General features: G+C 58.9%; 2 protein-coding genes across 6 annotated transcripts in view; one reads left to right on the forward strand and one right to left on the reverse strand.

Moving 5' to 3' along the window:
* The window catches only part of Fyco1 (FYVE and coiled-coil domain containing 1), a 57,226-nt gene that overhangs the window by 23,611 nt on the left and 14,093 nt on the right, over nt 1-19,522 (forward strand). For all 5 annotated transcript variants that reach the window (XM_005383460.2, XM_005383458.2, XM_005383462.2 and 2 more), the window contains exons 8-14: nt 61-2,397; nt 3,275-3,367; nt 3,914-4,032; nt 5,752-5,919; nt 6,562-6,711; nt 7,308-7,519; nt 9,780-9,918. In XM_005383460.2, coding sequence (XP_005383517.1) covers nt 61-2,397; nt 3,275-3,367; nt 3,914-4,032; nt 5,752-5,919; nt 6,562-6,711; nt 7,308-7,519; nt 9,780-9,918 — 3,218 coding nt within the window. The remainder of the gene's footprint in view (nt 1-60; nt 2,398-3,274; nt 3,368-3,913; nt 4,033-5,751; nt 5,920-6,561; nt 6,712-7,307; nt 7,520-9,779; nt 9,919-19,522) is intronic.
* Cxcr6 (chemokine (C-X-C motif) receptor 6) lies at nt 13,233-18,761 on the reverse strand. The gene is made up of 2 exons (XM_005383457.2): nt 18,658-18,761; nt 13,233-15,991 (listed from the first exon to the last, which is right to left on the reverse strand). Exon 2 carries the CDS (start codon nt 15,983-15,985, stop codon nt 14,939-14,941), a length of 1,047 nt encoding a protein of 348 aa, XP_005383514.1. The 5' UTR covers nt 15,986-15,991; nt 18,658-18,761; the 3' UTR covers nt 13,233-14,938.

The raw sequence follows: 19,522 nt of genomic DNA on the forward strand, positions 1-19,522 counted from the left end.
TCTCCAAGTAGCAAGTCTACTTCCTCCCAAAGCACTTGTTTCTTGTGTTCCCCTCCCCAGACCCAGGAGATGGCCTCCAGCTTCGACCTAGCCAGTCCCCTGAACAACGAGGCACTGGAGGGCTTCGACGAGATGCGGCTGGAGCTGGACCAGCTAGAGGTTCGGGAGAAGCAGCTGCAGGAGCGCGTGCAACAGCTGGACCGGGAGAACCAGGAGCTGCGGGCGGCATTCAGCACACAGCGGAAGCAGCTGCAGGCAGAGAAGCAGCAGGGGCACGCTGCCGCAGAGGACCACAGTCACCTCCTGGACCTGGTAGCTGAGCTCCAGAAGCAGTGGGAGGTCACCCGGGCCACGCAGGATGCCGTCAAGGAGCTGCAGATGTGCCTCCAAGCCCTGGATCGGGATACAGCCAAGGAGAGGGATGGCTCCGCTCTGCAGCGCCTGGAAGCTGTGCTGCAGCCCCTGGCACAGGAGCTCAAGACTGCCCGGGACTCCCTGGGCAAGAACCAACTTTTCTCTAGCCTCTTGGACTGGCCAGCCAGGGCTGAGCAGAGGGCAGACACGGCCCCAGACACAGAAGGGCAGCAGGAGCCCATCCAGGCTGACTTGGCCCTAAACCTCGGAGAACTGAAGGAGAAGCTCCAATCCCTGGAAAGGGAGAGCACCGGGATCCCAGAGCTCAGCAGGCAGCGGAGCGCACAGCTAAAGGAGGAGGCCTGGGCTGGCCCGGAGCGCCAGATGCAGGAGGTGGCACCACTCCATAAAGAGCTGTCCGGGAAGGAGCAGGAGGCAGCTCAGCTCCAGCAGCAGCTGCAGGAGTCGCTGGCCCGCTCAAGCTCCCTGGAAGAGGAGCTGGCAAGGCTGAAGCAGGAGGAGCAGCTGCAGCGGGAAGAGAAGGAGATGCTGGCACAGGAGGCCCGGTCCCTGAGCCGGCAGCTGCAGGTCCTGGAGACCCAGCTGGCACAGGTGAGCCAGCATGTGGGTGACCTGGAGGAGCAGAAGAGGCAGCTCATCCAGGACAAGGACCACCTCAGCCAGAAAGTGGGTGCACTGGAGCGGCTCACTGGGCAGGCAGCTCCAGAGCCACCTGTGGCCAGTGAGCAAGGTGAGGCCCCCGCCTCCTCAACCTCCACCCTACAGCATACCGGTAAGACACCAGAAGAAGGGCAAGAGGATGGTACCAAGGTGCCAGCAGGCGAACAAGAGGAAGAACTCCTCCAGGCCAACCGGGAGCTGCAGAGGGAGCTGCAGAGCATGGTTGGGCGCAACCAGTTGCTGGAGGACAAGCTGCAGGCCCTGCAGGCTGACTACCAGGCGCTGCAGCAGCGGGAGGCATCTATCCAGGGCTCTCTGGCCTCCCTGGAGGCCGAGCAGGCCAGCATCCGGCACCTGGGTGACCAGATGGAGGCAAGCCTGCAGGCCGTGCAGAAGGCCAAGAAGGCCATGAAGGCGCAGGTGGCTGAGAAGGAAGCCGCTCTGCAGAGCAAGGAGGATGAGTGCCGGCAGCTGCGGGAGGAGGCGGCACAGTGCCGGCAGCTGGCAGAGTCCCGGGACGCGGATCTCAAAGTCCTCGCCAATGAGTGCCACCACCAGGCCCAGGTGATAGAGGCCCTCAGGGCAGAGAAGAGCCAGCAGGGCCTCGGCCCACCCCAAGACGGGACTGCACAGCTGGCCCTGGCCCAGGCACAGCTTGAAGTCCACCAGGGGGAGGCCCAGCGGCTGCGGGCTGAGCTGGTGGACCTGCAGGCTAAGCTCCAGGCAGCCCTGGGTGAGCAAGACAAGGCGCAAAGCCAGCTGAGGGTGGCCGAGGAGGTGCTGAGGGAGCACAGGACGTTGGTGCAGCAGCTGCAGGAGCAAAACGAGGCTCTCAACAGGGCCCATGTCCAGGAGCTGCTGCAGTGCTCAGAAGCTCGGGAAGGGCTCCAGCAGGAGGGCAGGGCCGACGCAGCCCAGCAGCACAGGCAGGAGCTGCAGGCCCTGCAGGAGGAGCTGGCCCGGGCCACACGCAGCTCTGAAGAGGCCCGGCTGGAGCATGCCGAGCTGCAGGAGCAGCTGCACCGGGCCAACACGGACACCGCCGAGCTGGGCATCCAGGTCTGCACCCTGACCGCAGAAAAGGAGCGCATGGAGGGGGAGCTCCGCACATGCCAAGAGGCTGCTTCCCGCGAGAGAGAGCGCCTGGAGCGACACGTGGCAGAGCTACTTCAGGAGACGGCAAGCCTGCAGGAGAAGCTGGCGGCAGCCGAGCACGCCGCCAGCTCCCTGGCTGGCCTGCAGGCCCAGCTGGCGCAGGCTGAGCAGCAGGCACAGAGCCTCCAGGAGGTCGCGCACCAGGAGCATGACACCCTCAAGTTCCAGCTGAGTGCTGAGATCATGGACCACCAGAGAAGGCTGAAGGTAACCCCAGCTTCCGCCACTGGGGCTACCTGATTGGGGCAGCACTGAGGGGTCCAGGAGAGGTGACCCCTGCAGCCACGAGACGGGGGACCAGAGAAGGAACGGGGTGCAAGCAAACCCGCCTCACTACTAGAGCTCCCAGCAGCCGCTTTCCCTGTAGCATTGGAGAGGAGGCCTTAGCCTGGCAGTGTAAAAGACTGTGGCAGATAAGACCAATCTACACTGACATTTTAAAAACTCATAGCTGTTTGAAGAGCAGGATGTTTTGTGGCTACTTCTGTGATCTTAGCAGATCTGTAAGCCTATAGCCACTTCCCTATGTGGGTGCCTCCAGCAGGAGCTCAGTGACAGCGTCCACTTCAAAGCAAGCTCCCATCCGCTGGTTTTTCCCTCCCTCTTTTGTGCCCGGCCTCGTCTGGCCATGTAGGTGTCAGAGCCCCCTCCAAAGTCCCAGGAGTACGTGACTGTCCGCGGTCGTGGCCGGGTTTTCACGGGGCACAGGGCCCAGCAGAGCTCTGCAGCCAGCAGTTCCTGTGCACCCACCGCTTGTCACTCTTCAGCCGCTCCTCACCTCCGTTCTAGGCAGCCGCGCTGCGCCCCCTCTCCCGCAATCCCCACCACCACCACCCCACGCCATGGGGCTCCCTGAGGCTCATGGGCCACTTTTCCCATTGCAGAAATGAAATTCTCGGTTTGAGGACCAAACTGAGTCTCTTTCATTAGTAATCTCCAAAGTATTTCGTTACCAGGAGAGCCTAACACCTGTGGAGGAGCCAGTTTAGAAACAGCAGTGGCTTGTTTTACCCACTGGGGTGATGAGGCAGAAGGCGCTGTGGAGCAAGGGCCCCTCTCTGACATCCCCTTCTTGTCTTTCCAGGCTGCCACCGAAGAGTGCAGGAGCCTCAAGGCCCAGCTCGAGCAGCAAGGCCAGCAGCTGCAGGCTGCAGAAGAGGCCATGGGCAAGCTGAAGGTAGCGTAGCGGGTGTGCGCCCGCCAGGGAGCGGGCTCCGGTTTGGGATCGGCGCACGTTTAGCAGGGCTCCCTGCGAAGCTTCCCATCCTCACCAGAAGCAGGCAGTGGTCCAGGCATCAGTTGTAGACTCCCTGAGTTTGTGTTCTGACCCTCATCCCTGGCTGGAGCTGTCAATCAGGGGCAGAGGATAAATCGCCCTCCTTGGCCATCTCCGTGGGCACTTTTAGTCTCTGGCCAGCTCAGGGCCAGTACTGGCCTCATCCCCGCCATCCTATCCCTCAGCACCACCGGGGCATTTTGACGCTTGCAGCCACCAGAGCCACTTGCCCTCGGGGTGTAAAGATGTGTTGCACCCCACAGTGCAGAGCAGAGGTCCTTGGCCTCTTGAAATTAAAAGTCTTGACCTCAACTCCACCACCAGCAGCAGCCACAGAGCCTTCCCTTAGAAGGGACCCAGCCAGCTGGGGCAGAGCACCACAGCCTCTGCGTGGCATCTGGGCAGGCTCGAGCCAGCTGAGTGCCTTCTCCCGATGCCCTGTGCCAGGCCACCCAGGCGGACATGGCAGAGAGGCTGAGCTGCACCAGCGGCCGTCTTTCCGAGTGCCAGGCTGCTGTGGTCCAGAAGGACGAGGAGGCGGCGGCCCTGCGGGAGAGTCTGCAACGGTGAGTCACCGCGGCGGCCGCACAGCTCCTGGCGCTCTCTGGGAGTGTGCAGCACAGTCGTGGAGCAACTCAGCCACTCTTATGGGACCAGGAACGGCCCCGGCTCTGACGCATGCCGCAGGGAAGCCGGGCCCTGTGCTCTGCCTGCTGCTGGCCACAGGCTCTGGTTTGGTTTTCTTACCTGCAGTAGGGTGCGCATGAAGGAGAACTGTGGAAAAACTGCCTGACAGAAGCGCGTGAGGGTGACCGGAGGAGCCGCAGCGAGCACCGAATGAGCGCCCGGGTGTGGCAGGCGGACAGGCTGGGTGCCTTTGTCCGAAACGCGGGCACCACAGGAGGGCTTGGGTTTTGGAGCATTTTGGATTTCAGACTTTTCGATTAGGAATGCTCAGCCTTTAGTCACCTATCTAGTCCCCCCACCCCCAGCCCCGGGCCTTGGGAAGGTGCTGGTCGTCCCTGTCCGTCGGTGGGAGCGTAGGTGGGCTGAGGCCCAAGCTCCGCCCATCCCGTGCAGCCGCCAGGTGCTGTCTGCGTGGCACTTCTTGTGGTCACCCTCTCGTGCGTGCTTTGGCCTGTGGCCATCCCCGAAGACCCCTGAGCACCCTCTCTTCGGCCTAGGGGCCCAGTGTCACCACACTCCTGCAGCCAGCCTGATTGGCATAGCTGAGCTGAGAGGGGCTCCTCAGCCAGCTTGACTGCTGTCGCCAGCAGAGGGGTGCTCTGAACTGTCCTGGGCTTTGCTGTCCCTTACCCATCCCTGACCTCTCCCACCACCTGCCTGGGGAGCCCGGGCCGGGCTCAGTGAGACTCGGAGCCTGGAGTGTGCGCTTCTGCCCGCCTGCCCCTCCCGGAGCCGGGCCCCACGCGCATGATCTAAACAGAGACCTCCCGAGCTGGCTGGGTTTTCAGTAAATGCTGTAACAGTGGTTATTGGTAAGACGTCAGAGCCTTGAGTTGAGCTGCTCAGGTTGCACGAGCCATCTGCCCCGGCTGGATTTTATTTAAAGTACTTTCGCACGTTTGGGTGGACAGTGTAGTAACACGTCTCTGACAACTTAGACAGCCGAGCTCCTGTCCCCACTGAGCCCTCTGTTTCCTGGAGCGCTTGCCGATGTCTTACTGGGCCTCGGCTGTGGTGGGCATCCTTGGAAGACTCCGGCCTTAGGGGCTGGCTGCGGGTGGAGGCGAGGGTGGGAAGACAGCCTGCCCCAGCCAGGCGCTAAGACCGCACAGTGCCCGGAACAGAACTCGCTGGGCCTTGGGGGCCACCACGCAGAAGACCTGCTCGGGCCGGCACTGCGCTCCACACAGAACCGCAAAGACCGCAGGGAGTCGAGTGCCCCTGTGTAGCCTCCTCCAGGAAGCTGTGCCCTCTTCTTGTCCTGACTCTTTTTTTTTCTTGCTCCTCCCAGTCACTACCCAGGGAACCCCCCTAACAGCCCCAGTCCCTGTCCAGGAACCCCGGGAGCAGAACTTAGCTCACTTGGGGTGCTCCTAGCAACTTGGCATCTCCCCGCCCTCCCAGAATGGAACTCTATGGGGGCCAGTGAGGAGGATCCCATTCTGGGGGCGTGATAACCCGTGAGCAGGCAGTGCCCAGGGCCCCACTGTGAAGAGTGCAAGGTGGGCGCAGCCGCTCTCATCATTGAGGCCAGGGTGGGCCCAGGGGCCAGGGGCAGCTGGGGATGCGGCTCATTTAGAAACCTCCCACCCTCTCAGGACCCAGAAGGAGCTGGAGGTCGCCACCACCAGAATCCAGGAGTACTGCAACAAACTCCGCGAGGAGGTGAGCGACCGGAAGCAGAGCGACCAGAAGCTGCTGGCGGACCTGGACGACCTGAACAGAACCAAGAAGTACCTGGAGGAGCGGCTGATAGAGCTGCTCAGGTGAGCGCCAACCCTGCAGGCAGCCGGGACCCATCCGAGCCAGGCGAGGACGCATCCCTCTGCACAGGCCTCTGTTAGGGGCCACGTGTCACCCGGTCTGCCCAGGCCCTGGCACCCGCTTGAGGCTGGGTCTCACGGTTCCCACTGGGGCTCCTCAGGGCTTGGGTTTATGACTCATGTGGGACATTTCAAGCCCTCTGTGTCCTTGTCCCTGAGAGAGTATGTGCTTTTCACAGCTCCTGAGACCCCACCCCCTGCCCCTCGCTCATGGACTGTCCCCTTCCTTACTATCCTTCCCCAGCCCAAGAAGCCCCTGCAGGACCTGCAGCCCTGTTACCGTGCCGTGGCCCAGGTGTGCCAGGTCACCCTGCTTCCAGAGAGAGAGTGGAAATCGGGCTTCTGTGGGAAATGTCCTCATTTTAAAATGTTAGCCAGCCAGTCTCAACTTTTTCTCCTTTTTGGTTTTGCTTTTTGGTACTGGGAATCAAACTCAGGACTTTGCCCTTGCCAGGCATGCGCTTATGCCACTGAGCTCCATCCCCAGCTCTGTCTTCCCCCTTTTTAACTTATTAGTCTTCTAAGTGAAGCTGGGTGCTTCTCTTGTTCTGGGGCCTTCCTCCTCCTAATGCGGCTCTGCCCCAGGGACAAGGATGCGCTGTGGCAGAAGTCCGACGCGCTGGAGTTCCAGCAGAAGGTCAGCACCGTGGAGCGGTGGCTTGGGGACACAGAGGCCACCCACTGCCTCGACTGCAAGCGGGAGTTCAGCTGGATGGTGCGGCGGCACCACTGCAGGTCAGCCGGCGCCGTGGGCCCTCCCACACCCACGGGGGCTCTGCCGAGGACAGCCTACGGACACGGGCACAGAGGGTGTGTCAGTTGGGTCCTAGCAGGAACTCGGGGCTCCCTGAAGAGAGTTGGGCACAGAGGCGCAGGTAGGGCTGAGTAGACCCCAGGGGTGTCACCCACCCAGAGTGTTGTTTGGCCTGCAGGGGGCGGAGGAGAAGGCATTCTGGAGCTCAGTGGGAGCTGGTTCTTGGGCTCCTCACGGAAGTCAGCAGGGCTAGAAGTGCACATTCTTCACCTGCCCACCCCAGGGCCCTGAGCAAAGAGATGAAAGGCAGGCGGGATGGAGGAGGCAGAGTGGTCAGCACTGCCCTGGGAGGTCTGGGCCTAAGCTTAGAGCCAGAGCCTCTGGTGTGGAACATACACCCAGCCTGGTGTCAGGGAGGCAGGTTTCCCTCCCTGCCTCCCTGGACCTTGGAAGTCAGCCGTCTTCCCCCTAAGCCTGCCACGGTGGCTGTTCTGGACCCTTATGTAACGGGCAATGGCCACACTTCACAGGAGGTCCACTGCACTTGGCCTCACAGCCCCACTCTGCCTGTCCCCAGGGTGTGCGGCCGCATCTTCTGCTACTACTGCTGCAACAACTACGCGCTGACCAAGCCCGGTGGCAGGAAGGAGCGCTGCTGCCGTGCCTGTTTCCGGAAGTTCGGCGAAGGCCCAGGCTCCCCCAGCAGCTCCGACTCGACCACCAGCCCGGGAGATGCCAGCCCCAGGCTGTCCCCGGCCCACGCTGGGACCCAGGCCGCAGGAAGCCAAGGTCAGGCTCCTGCCCGTGGTGTTCTCAGGTTCCCCCCTGCCCCCCGTAGGTAGTGAGCCCTAGCAGGCTGGCTGCAGTGTTTCCCAAGCTTAGATGTCAGAGAGGTGTGAGAAATACACTGCCACCAATCCGAGGCTTTCCTTTTGTGGTCACTAGGATCAAACAGAAAGTAACTTCCTCCTGATAGGGTTCGGTGTGCCTAACCTGAGGTCTATGTACAGGGCCACCAGCGGAGTGCACCCCGCATTCAGCCCTGGTGTCCTTCCTTGTTCCCATGGTAACCCCAGACCCAGGGTGCCGCCGTCCAGGTCCTCACACTCTCTACTGGCCAGGAGGACACGCTGCTGTTCCCTTGTGTCCCGGCAGATCAGCACGGACGTTGTCACGTCCTGTGATTTATTGGCATAAAGATCTGCCCGTTGGATCTGCCTGTGTACTTGGCACAGCATTAGTCTTCAAATATTTTTCTCATTTTTAAAATAATGAGTTTTTTGGCTTTTAGTGTCATGCCTAGCTTTGTTTAACCCAAGTATTAAAATGTCACCCTTTGTTTTCTGCCAGTATCACACTTTTAGGTTATATTTAGGTCAGTGGTCTGTTTTGAGTTAATTTTTATGTATTGTACAAAGTATGAATAGAGTTTTGGTAGGTTTTTAGTTTTGGTTTTTTGTACATAGTTATCCAGTAGCTGGCAGTCTATCCTTCTCCATAGAACTGCCTTTGAACATTCACCAAAAATCAGTGGACCTTGCATCTGTGGTTCTCTCTGGACTTTATTCCATTGCATTTAGCTACATGCCTGTTTCATACCGCACCATGCTGTTACAGTTGCCAGAGTTTTATAAAGTATCATAAAATCAAATAGAGTGAATCTTCCAATTTTGTTCTTTATCAAGATATTTACTGTTGTGGATTTATTGCTTTTCTACAGAAATTTGTAGAATCCATTTGTCAGTTTCTACCATGTCCCCCAAGTCCTGGTACAGTATTAATTGGGATTGCATTGAAGCTGTATAAATCAATTTAGGGAGAATTGATGTCTTAGTAAAACTGACTCTTCCAATCCATGAATATGGTATAGCTTCCCATGTACTTGGGTCTTCTTTTCTCTCAATTTTGTGTTCTGTTTTGTTTGTTCTGTTTTTTGGCAGTACTGGGGTTGAACCCAGGTCCTTTGCACTGCACTGCATCCCGGGCCCACCCCCCCACACACACCCCTTTTTCAGTTTTGGGGCAAAGTCTTCCTAAGTTGCTCAGGTGGGGCTCAAGCGTACAGCCCTCTGCCCTCTGCCTCTCAGGGCACTGGGGCCACACACTCGGGCCACCACACCCGTCCCTTGTTTTGATTTCTGACATTTTCCGTCTGCTCATTTTTTTCTTTTCTTCTTTTCTTTTCTCCAGCTCTTCTTTTCATTATTCTTCCTTCCTTAGGCTTGCCCTCACGTTTTCTGTGGCCTATGCTCGAGGGTGCCATGGACAGCGCCCTCCCTGTGCAGTGGGCCCTGGTCAGCTGCCCTGTGCCTGCCGTAGTCCTTGAGCAGAGCGAAGTCCTGTCGCGCCCAGCAGCACCCCGGAGGGGTGTGTAGGCCACGCCAGGCCTACTTCAAAGAGGCCGAGTGCGCTCTGCCTGTGCGCTGCCGAGCAAGGACTGGGGGCACAGACGTCTTACGCTTAGTTTCTTTTTCCTTTGGTGCTTATGTTTACTAGGCCATGTTGATGGCGCCTGATGACCCCACCCTCGTGAGGAGGTGGTGCTGGACGTCACACGTCTCAGTTCTTTACGCACACCTTCTCCTCTTCACCCCATCTCTCCATCCCCTTCCCATTTGCAAAAGCTCTGTCTCCGTGTTTCCTGTATCTATTATTTTACTCTTCACTTTGTTTATACTTGGGTTTCTCCTATAAGAAAAATCGTGTGACATTTACCCTTGCGGATCTTTTCACTTAGCATTAGTATCCTTAGTTTCTTTCCCAATAAAGTTCTGGTAGGTTTTTTTCCTTATAGCAAGGGGTGCAGACAATGTGGAAGAGGTCGAAGCCTCTCCAAGCCCCTGACGTTGCAAAGTCTCTCAGGCTGTGAACTCAGGTTCGGCCGTAGTCCCTTTGCCTTTGTGCACTGACCTGCAGCCATTCCTCCTGCTCCAGGCAGGATGGCGGGCTGCTGAAGGACACTGAGCACTGTCCGAGTGCCTTGTTCCGGCCTCCCTGCCTACGGTGACCATGCGCCATCTCTTCCCTCCTGCCCTGTCCCTGTCACCAGGAGCTGACTGCAGGCAGCCAGACGACGCCGTGTTCGACATCATCACGGACGAGGAGTTGTGCCAGATCCAGGAGTCCGGCTCCTCTTTGCCAGAAACACCCACGGAAACCGATTCTCTGGACCCGAGTGTGGCCGAACAGTGAGTCGGTGCCCTGTGGGCCTGCCGTGCGCCTGGTTCCCGTGCTTTCTTACCAGAGGACCAGGAGAACGTGACCCTGGGAGCAGGGCTGGCTGTCTGGCTGAAGGGGCAGTGTCTGTGACACCACAGCCTGTCTCTCTTGGCTTGTGCAGTCACACTGGTCAGCTCAGGTGGCCACAGCGAGATGCCACAGACTGGCGGTTTCAACCGCAGCAAGGTGTCTCCCTGCAGCTGTGCAGGCTGGAAGCCCAGGTCAGGGTGACAGCAGTCAGCTGCTTCTCTCTGGCTTGGAGATGGCCACGCTCTCTTGCTACCCCTCACATGGTCACCTCCGTGTGCACACTAGCGACACCCTATACCTCCTGGCCTCCTTTCATAAGGACACTGGGCAAGTCAGATTAGGCCCACCCTAAGGCCTTGTTTAATTTAATCTTTCCTTTAAAGGCCTTATCTGCAAACACAGTCAGGGTCTCAGTATGGGGCCCTGTGAATCTGCCGGGGGACACAGTTCAGGCACCACGCTGCCCTTAGCTGTGTTGCTCTTTGGAAGCCTTGCCCTGGGCCCCAGGGAAGATCTTGGTCCCACACAGCTCACCACCTAACCGCGTGTGGCCAGGTGCTGAGGGAGGTACGGCTTAGTGCTGAGGACAGAGCCCTGGCCCTAGCCTCGGGGAGCGCACTGGGAAGGAGCGGCCGGGGGCAGCCTGGCGTTAAGGGCCAGGCTGGCTTTTTGTGTGAGCTCGGGGCATTAGGTTCTGGTCATCTTCAGGAAACGCTGGTCAAGCTTGGCGACAGTGCTGGGAGAAAGGAAGCTGGGATCAGGTGCAGCTGCCTCTGGCAGGTGTGTGCTTGCTATGGCGCTTTGGGTCCAGATAAGCCCACCAGCACCCCAGAGGCTAACGGGTGAAAACGGAGGCGAGTGTGTTCTCTACCCTCCGCAGGGCCCGGGCCCTGGGCCCCGTTCACCCACAGAGCACGGCTGGCCGGGGGACATGGCCACAGGGGCTGCTGGAGCACCGTCCTCTCCGTGCCCTCTCCCTTTCCCAGGGTGGCGATTCTCCAACAAGGGCCTGTCCATAGAAACACGAAACTGCACAGAGTGCCCCCACGTCCAGAGTTCATGCCAGGGACGAGCAGGCAGAGGTCCTTGCCTGCTCTGGCTCGGCCCCTGGCTCGGCCCCTGGCTCGGCCCCATGCAGTTTTCCCAGCAAAGCACACTGTCCGGACACCCGAGAGAGTCGATGTGGGCCAGGCCCTGGAAGCAGCGCTCAGCCCTGGATGGGGTGGATGGGGGCACAAGGAATCTATGATCACCCTGCTGTGCAACGTGGTCCCTAACATGCCACAAGACGGTACAGGTCCATGGCCCGGAGGTTGTGGACCCCTGGCTTGAATGGCCTCCCAGAGACCCACAGCCTGAATGGTGGCCTAAAGCCTGTATTCTGCGATGTTGTCCCATCAGAAGGCTGTAGACACGTCTAGGCCCCTGTCCCCTCGGACACTGGCCCTCCAGCGCCTCCAAGCAGGGGTCAGCTGCCATCAGGACAGAGGGAAGATAGCTCTTGTCAGGACAGGGGTAGCACAAGGGCCAACAGGAGCAGACATGGCCTCCCCTCCTGGCTGTCAGATACACAGATGAGGACCTGGAGCTGCAGCGTCGCGCACCGTGCAGGGCCCTGGCAGTGCAGAGACTGGCGCACCCATCCTGTGGGGCCCAGGCGGAGATGGGCCACCTGTGGCCGTTGTTTCCTCCATGCTAACGCTGAGTCACTAGTGGGGGGTGGGGGGAGCAGCTAGCATGTCCACCACCCTGCACATCGGGACCTGCCCCAGTAGCCCATCACCCTTTCCAGTTGCCTGGATGGCCCTGGGTGAGGCAGAACTCACCCACGCACTTGCCAGCGATTGCCCAGGGCCAGGGCCTGCAGGCAGGTGCTGCAGGAGCCGAGGGTGGGAGACTCAGAAATAAAATAAGAACAGGTTGTGACGGTCACGGTTAAGGTTGGAAAGCCACAAGCTCTGCCCCCAGCCAAGTGCTGAGCCGGCGGGCACTCTGCAGTCTGCCAGCTGCTGCACTCGTGAGGGGCGTAGGAGGCCGTTGAGGGGAGCGTAGCTGCACCCTGCTGCATGAGCCTAGCAGGATACTGACCCCCAGAGAAGGGGTCTACAATGCCAGGCTCTTACAGGGTTACCATGAACCTGGGAGACCAGCACCTGGCCTTTGGGGAGAAGACCACAGAGACACTGGCCACTTCCTCTGTCCCCCTTCCCTCCTGTGCCGGCTCCACCTCCTCCAGGATGCCCAGGAGAGCCCTCGGTGACCAGGGCCTTGCATCTAGCACTCCCAGATGACAGGGCCATCTGGGGGTCTTCTGTCTCTAACTGGGGCCGTGAGCCGTGAGCTCTACCACCGCCCAGAAGCTAAGCCTCCAGGGCCCCCTGAAGCCACGCTCAGGGAGTGTGGGCTAAGCAAGGTCTGTGCCAGCTGGCGGCCCATGGGCCATCCCACACCCTGGCCTTGCTGCTGTGTGAGTGGACTATCTGCCCCCGCAGAGTGGGTCAGCACCAGAGAAGGAATGGAAGATCCAGCTGCTGTGCCATCCTGGCAACAGGGGCCCGGGCTTTCCCTCCAAGGGCCCGCTCCTGCAGGCACAGCGCCCCTTTGGACTTAGTGGACAGCAGGGTGGGTGCAGCCCGGTGTCCCGACAGTGCCCTGCAGGTAGCAAGCACTGGCCCCTCCCGCTGCTCCCCCAAGGGCGTCTGTGCGGTGTCTCCAGGCCCTGTCTCCTTTTTCCTTCTCCTTCCTACTTACAGGCTCGACCCCTTGGGCCAGGGCACTGTGTGGGAAGCCAGGGGCTGGTAGCTGCTCTGTCATAAGTTCCCATGTCAAGAGGAATGCATAGAGCAGGTGACTTAACCCCCACGGGCGCCAGATAAACACCAGCCCGTTGTTTGAGGAGGTGCATGGTGGCCTGTGAGGCCTGAGCCAGGGAGCTGTCCTCAGAGTCCTGTGGGTTTGTTTCTGAAATAGTGCGCAAGGTCGCGTGTTCCCTCAGGGCCTGGCTGTGCCCAGCTGGCCCAGGCTGCGGGCGACGGACCTACGCACACCTCTAGAAGACAGGCAGTGAGCCCCGCCCCTCGCCAGCCTCAGGGCTGGTGCAGACGGCTCCCATCCAGTGTCACTCACTGGTTCTCAAAAGAAATAATAACTACTGCTGGCTTGGTTTTGGAGCCCTCTGCCCCACCAGGTGCTTTGCCTGCATTGCTAGGGGCTCCCCACAGCAGCCCTGAGCGTGGGTGCTGTTAAGATCCACATTTCACCAAAAAGAAGGGAGGCAGGCAGCCTGATGTCTGCCACCTGTGCAGCCCTCCCGCCGCCCGAGCTGTGCCTGGCCTTGCTGCGTATTCTGCCTTCCGATGTCACCGGCCCGCCTCTGGGTGGGTGACTTGCATGAGCCCTACAAGCATCTCTCAGCCAACTGAGACGTCCAAAGGGGAAGCACGGTGGCGTCCGGTGACTCGATGGAAGTCAGGCGCGAGCACGCCTCCCATGTGGGGAGAAGGTGGAGCCCACAGAGAAGGGCGAGATTGTCGGCCTTGATGCGCTGCACGCACTGCCCAGAGCCCCACTCATCTCCTGCTCTGAACCCAAAAGTAACCATTTCTCCCGTCTTCTACCTGAAAATACTTCGTCCCTAAAGGTAAAAGCAGTTTGGAGACTTTTAAAAAGTAGGTTTATTTCTTATTCATGAAGTTCATGTGCTGCTCAAGGTGTGAGCGAGAGTATGTGTGCGTGTGTGCACACTTGCACAGGTGCTGTGTGGCAGGTGTGGGGTAATTCTGTCTTGAAAGGAGCAAAGCCACCGAAGAATCCGCTCTAGAAATGCAGCTTCGATTTGTTGGAGTCCTAAGCTGTGTTTTTCACATTTGCCACTGCAGTTCTCAGCCAGGTCAAACTGGTTTGGGCCCATTTACAGCCCCGCCCTTGCTCCTTCCCGCTCCCTGCCAGAGAGCATTCCTGAGTGCCTGGGGTTGAGGTCAGAGCCGCCCTGACAGTGAGGGTTCGCTAGAGGAGCAGTTTGATGTAATATGTAGACAAGCTATGAAGAGGGTTTACAAGGTAGGCCCACAGTGGTTGCCTGTGCGCTGGAGATCAGGGGATTCTGTCGGAGGTCACGCAGAGCCCCTGCATGTCCACGTTGGGAAGCCGAGGGGTCTGCCCTGGAAGCCTGGAGACAGCGTCCAAAGGCGAGGGTGACTACTGGAGCTCCCCCGAAGGAGCAGACGCGAGCCTTCCTCCTTCTTTCCCTTTTCGTTCCACCCAGGCTGCAAGCCTGTCGCTCGGTTCCACCCACTGGGGCAGGCGTTCCCCCTTCAGGAGGTCCGTCATCCGGGTGCGTCCAGGGCCGTGCAAAACCAGCCCACTGGGTGTTTCTCACTCAGGTTGACAGCACGGTCAGCTGTCACGGCTGTCAGGGCTGCCGTACCTCCACCTCTGACCCACAAGTAGGAGGAGCCTTCTGACCTCAGGAGACAGTGTGGGCCCCACATCCACAGCTCTGTCCGCCATGCAAGCTTTAGCCCTCCACCCCAGTCCCAGCCAGGGAGGGCCTGAGACTCAAGTGTCACGTGGCACCATGTTGATGTGGGTATTCTTGAGGACAGAGGAAGGAAAAACCTTGAAAAATTTACACTTGCCCCCCTGCAACATTAGGGCTGGGCATTAAGGCAGCAGGAAGCATCATGGCGAACATCTGCAGTCCCCGAGTTCCGAGAGGTGGAGGTGGAGAGTCACAAGTTCAAGTCCAGCTTGGGAAATTTAGCAACTTAAGACCCTGTTTCAAAAGAAGAAAGCCCTTGGTTTGGCCACCCGAAAGGAACAGGATGTGCTCCTTTCACACCAGCCATAGTATTTGACTTTTCCAAGGGAATGCACAGGCTACAAACAAAGCCTTCGCACCGTCTCCTCCAGGGGGCGCAGCCACGGGATCTCACAGCAAGTCCTCCAAACCCACCCGGCCTACAGCTGGAACGTGCTGGTGGGCTTTGCATTGTGCGAAGCAGAGTAACTCTTGGAGTTGTCCTCAGAAGACTTCAGTTCACTGGAGAATCCAGCGCTAGGGAGGCAGCCAGTGTCCTTCATGAGTTTCCAGAAGCTCTTGCGAAATTTGAGGCCGACAAAGGCGTAGAGCACGGGGTTAAGGCACACGCGCAGGTAGGAAATGGCCTCGGTCACGACGACGGCATAGTTGAAGCTGGTCCTGGTGTAGTACTCCCATCTGGAGCTGCGGATGAGCTTGACCAGGCTGAACGGTGTCTGGGTCAGCAGGAACACAACCACCACCAGGATGATGATCTTCAGAGATTTGTGCTTCTGGAAGCCTCTGCTGAGCAGAAGGGTGCGGATGATGGCCGGGTAGCAGAGCATCATGATGACCAGGGGCAGGAAGAAGCCCAGAGTCATCTGGGTGACCAGGACCACCCTGAAAATCTCGTCTTGGTGGTAGTCACACACGAGCTTGTCGAGGTTGTGGACTTCGCCATAGATGATCTGTGGCAGGGACAGCACCAGGGAGACCACCCAGGTGCCACCCAAGATGCCCTTGCCCCAGGCCATACATGTGGCCCCCTGGATGTAGGCCTTGGTGGCCCGGACCACCACGAGGTACCGGTCTATGGTGATGCAGGTGAGCGTGAGCATGGACACGTAGAAGTTGGTGGCGTAGATGCCGTGCAGGATCTTGCACATAGCCCCGCCGAAGACCCACTGGTGGGAGCCTGCGTACGCCCAGAAGGGCAGCGTGCAGACGAACACCAGGTCGGCCAGGGGCAGGTTCACCAGGAAGATGTCCGTCACACTCCGCACCTTCTGGTAGAAGATGTAGATCACCAGCACCAGCACGTTCCCCAACAGGCCGAGCACGAACACCAGCACGTACACGCAGGGCAGGAAGACCTCTTGGAAGCGCAGGAAGCGTGCGTGCGCCTCCCTGCTGTTGTCCTCGTCAGCGCTGCTGAGCCCGGGGATTTGGGGGAATTCATAGTCAGTGGGTTCCACGTCATCCATGCTCCCCTGTGAGTGAAAACCTGGAATTACACTTGGGCTGAGAGTGACGCTGCTTGCCCCCACCTCCCACACTGCCCCAAGGACTTCATTTTAGGAGGCACATGCTGAGCTCCTGAACCACCACGGCCATGCTCAGGGGACACTGCTCAGGAAGGATGAGGGCCTGAAACCCACTGGCCCGAAATTCCCAGAACCTCACCCCGCTGAGACCCCATGTGCATCCCATCATCCCTGTGTACAAGAAGCAAACCATGCCATGCATGCCATGGGCGCTGAGACGGAGGGCAGGGCCTGTCGTGCTCTGTTCAGGCCTCCTGGAGGCGCCCATCCACCCTCCACCCCTTTCGCTATTAGGTCCTGAAAGCTGGCGCCAGTGCGGCTGCCCTGCCAAGGAGACTCCCGATGGCCGCACGTGGTGCAGTGACAGGGACTTCGCTCTCTGGTGGACAGTCGTCCCTGTTACTCCTCCCCTCTGTGACATAGACGTAGAGGGCAGCTGATGGAGAACCAGGATGAGGAAAAGCCCACCGCTGCCCAGGGCCTTGGCTGAGCCAGCTGCTGCCCGAACTGTCCCCGATGTCCTCCATCACAGCTCATGACATCCACGCCAGACCCTGTTTCCGGAAGACTTCTTCCTCTTCCGTCTCCCCAGAGGGGACACTGCCGCAGCTCTGTGGGGAGCGCTGAGGGTCTGAGCTCCTTTCCCCGGAGGAGGAGCCCTGACACTGGCACCAGGTGGGCGGGCGACTGTGGCGGGGCTGGTGGCAGAGGCCACGTGGCTGCCTTTCCTGCCCACGGCTCCGTCCCCTGTCGGCTGTCGCTTCCCTCTAACCCTCGCTGCCTGTGGCCTGCCAAGGACCGCGGACTGGACAGGACATGGGTGCAGGAGCAGCCGTGGCAGCACCGACCTGGGAGAGCCTGGCTAACCGTGCCCCTGGGGACCCAGCTCCCACCCCAGCGGCACCCCAAGAGGTGTGCTAAGGAGACGGGGATTGCGGCAGACACGGGCACGTGCAGCACGAGGCCCTCCCCGCTTTGATCCACTCAGGGACACTTCCTTCCCCGACCGGTGTCTGCCCTGACACTTCTGTGGCCCCCGTCCTGGCTGGGGCCAGAGCACCCCGGGAGGAAGGGGATTCTCCTCAGCAGCAGGCTCGGCACACTTCCCACGTCTGCACCACAGAGGGTAGATCTGAGGCATAAGCCAGCCAGAGGCTCAGTGCCCCTCTGCCCTGCTGGGGACCTCGATTAAGAAGGTCGGGTGGCCACATGAGCGTGTGTTGCTTCACACAGGGATAGAAAGAGTTCTCCCCTCATTTGAAATAGGGACCGGCATGCGGCTTCTCTCACGAGGCCTGTTCAGCGGGACTTCCCCGCCAGACCCCCTGCCGCCCCCTCCCCGGCCCTCCTGTGCCCAGGCCTCGCGTCCCGCCGCGCCTGCGCAGTGAGCGGTGAATGTCAGTGTGGCGCTGGCAGGTGGGGCCGGGGCAGAGTGTGCAGATAGGGCATTCGGACGCGTCCCCTAGAGAAAGGTTTCAGACATTCGTTTCTTCGTCTTCTCTAATCAGAACCCTACATGGGTTTCTGAAAATTTGTTTTAAAAAGGTAAAATACACAACTTTTGGGAATAACATCGTCTGACAGTAAGTAAATGGAAACTATAATTCAGACATAAAAAATAGAATATGACCAAAATGTTTAGGGGGCACTTTTTGGTTATTTGGGGAAACGCAGTGTATTTACTTGTTCGGAAGAGTGTAACAAAATAAATCTGCAACACGCATGTGAGCTATTACTGTGCGCTATTACTGTTAGCGAGGAACAGGTGGTAACACTGACTGTGATCCGTAACCCTTTGTCTTCCCCCACCTCCCCTTGGGCCTGGGGACTGAACCCAGGGCTTTCGCACCGAGATGCACAAGCCCTTCGCTTTTTTCATTTTGACAGAATCTCACTAAGTCTCTTAAGTTGCCCAGTCTGGACTCTAACTTGCAGTCCTCCTGCCTCAGCCTCCCAGAGTGCTCAGGTTAAGTCATCCATCACCGTGCTTGGTTTAGCTGTTTTTAATCATAAACTCATTTTGAATCTCTGGGAAATTTGCAAACATTTGTGCAGAAATAACCTCCACACACTTCTAATTCTGGGAGCTCAGGAACTCTGTCTCCCATAGATGCTTGAGAATCTATGATAAACTTTGTAAATATATTTCTAGATCATAGAAAATAGCCACACTTCATCAGCGGTTGGCCTCTGGCTGGTGCAATTTTGAGAGATGCATTTCCTCTCTACCTTTGTGCTTCAGTAGTTTCTACAGTGGCAGATTGATTCATACTGAAAAAAGAGAGTAAACAGTAACCTGGGCAGCATAGCTTGCTTTACAAACACCAAGGAAGGGAAAACGGGACTGTGTGTCATAGGTGGACAGTGAGGAGACTCCCCTTCCCTCCCGGGGGCTCTGATGACAGTACTGTCATCAGTACTGCTCACACCCCTGAGCTGCAGGCCCTTGCTGTGACGGTCCTGTCGCCCTTGCTCTAATGTACCCCTCGCAGCTGCGGTGAGCCCAGGCGAGCTCTGTGGCCCGCGCTGCAGGCCAGAGTGAGCTCCAGCGACGCCGGGGCTTGGTCCTCCCTGTCCCGTCTGAGAGTAAGGAGTAGAGACAAGCGACTCACCGCAGAGATGCCCTGCCGGCTCCGGAGCCACCTTGCTCTGTGCGCGTGGCTGCCCCTGCTGCTGTCTGATGCGGTCTGTGCTTCGCGGAGGACTTAAGAGCCCTGGGCTGCTGAGTAGGGACCCACCCCTTCCCTCCCCGCAGGTCAGGTCTTCGTGCAGGGCCCTGCCCCACACACTGTGGTGTCAGGGCCCAACCCTGACACCTCACACGCCCCTTCCTGGCCTGGCGCTTGCTCCGTGGCACCCGAGAGGGTTTTATTTGTAAACTGAAGGGAAACAGCCAGTAGGTTTGGCTCCAAGTGTCCCCTGAGAACGCTGCTTTTGCCCTGGCGTAAGATCTGCACACCTCCAGTGGGTATGCCAGCCCTTGCACACGTCCTTTCCACGGAGGCAAACAAAGGAGCAGGGTGTTTCCAAGAGGCTGCACGGATGCAGCAGGCAGGGACAGACCGAACCAGACCGGGAAGAGGGGCCCAGCACCCAACCTTGCGGAGACCCTTGTGGGCCGGCGGCCCTTAGGTGAGGCTGTCCAACTCCACGGTCCGATAACCTTGAGAGTCAGGTTTTCCTTGGGACAAGTGAACCCAGCTACGCCCCCTCTCATATGTGACTGTGATCAGCTCCGTGCAGGGACTTGGGCTCTATGACAGACAGAGGAAAGGGGCACGGTGTCCTTGAGAAAGCAGCACGTGTGCCCTGGCCACAAGACCTACCTAGAAAGTTCTTGCCGGACCGAGGACTTGCAGCTGAATTCAGGGAACCAAGCTACTCAGTTTGGAGCTAAAATTCTATTTCCCCCACTTTACACAATGCCTTCTGCTGCCTGCTCGGGTGTCATTCTGCTCATTCCAAGGGTGTCCCTTT

This window comes from Chinchilla lanigera, unplaced genomic scaffold (assembly GCF_000276665.1).
Source record: "Chinchilla lanigera isolate Chin_1 unplaced genomic scaffold, ChiLan1.0 scaffold00019, whole genome shotgun sequence".
Lineage (NCBI taxonomy): Eukaryota > Metazoa > Chordata > Mammalia > Rodentia > Chinchillidae > Chinchilla > Chinchilla lanigera.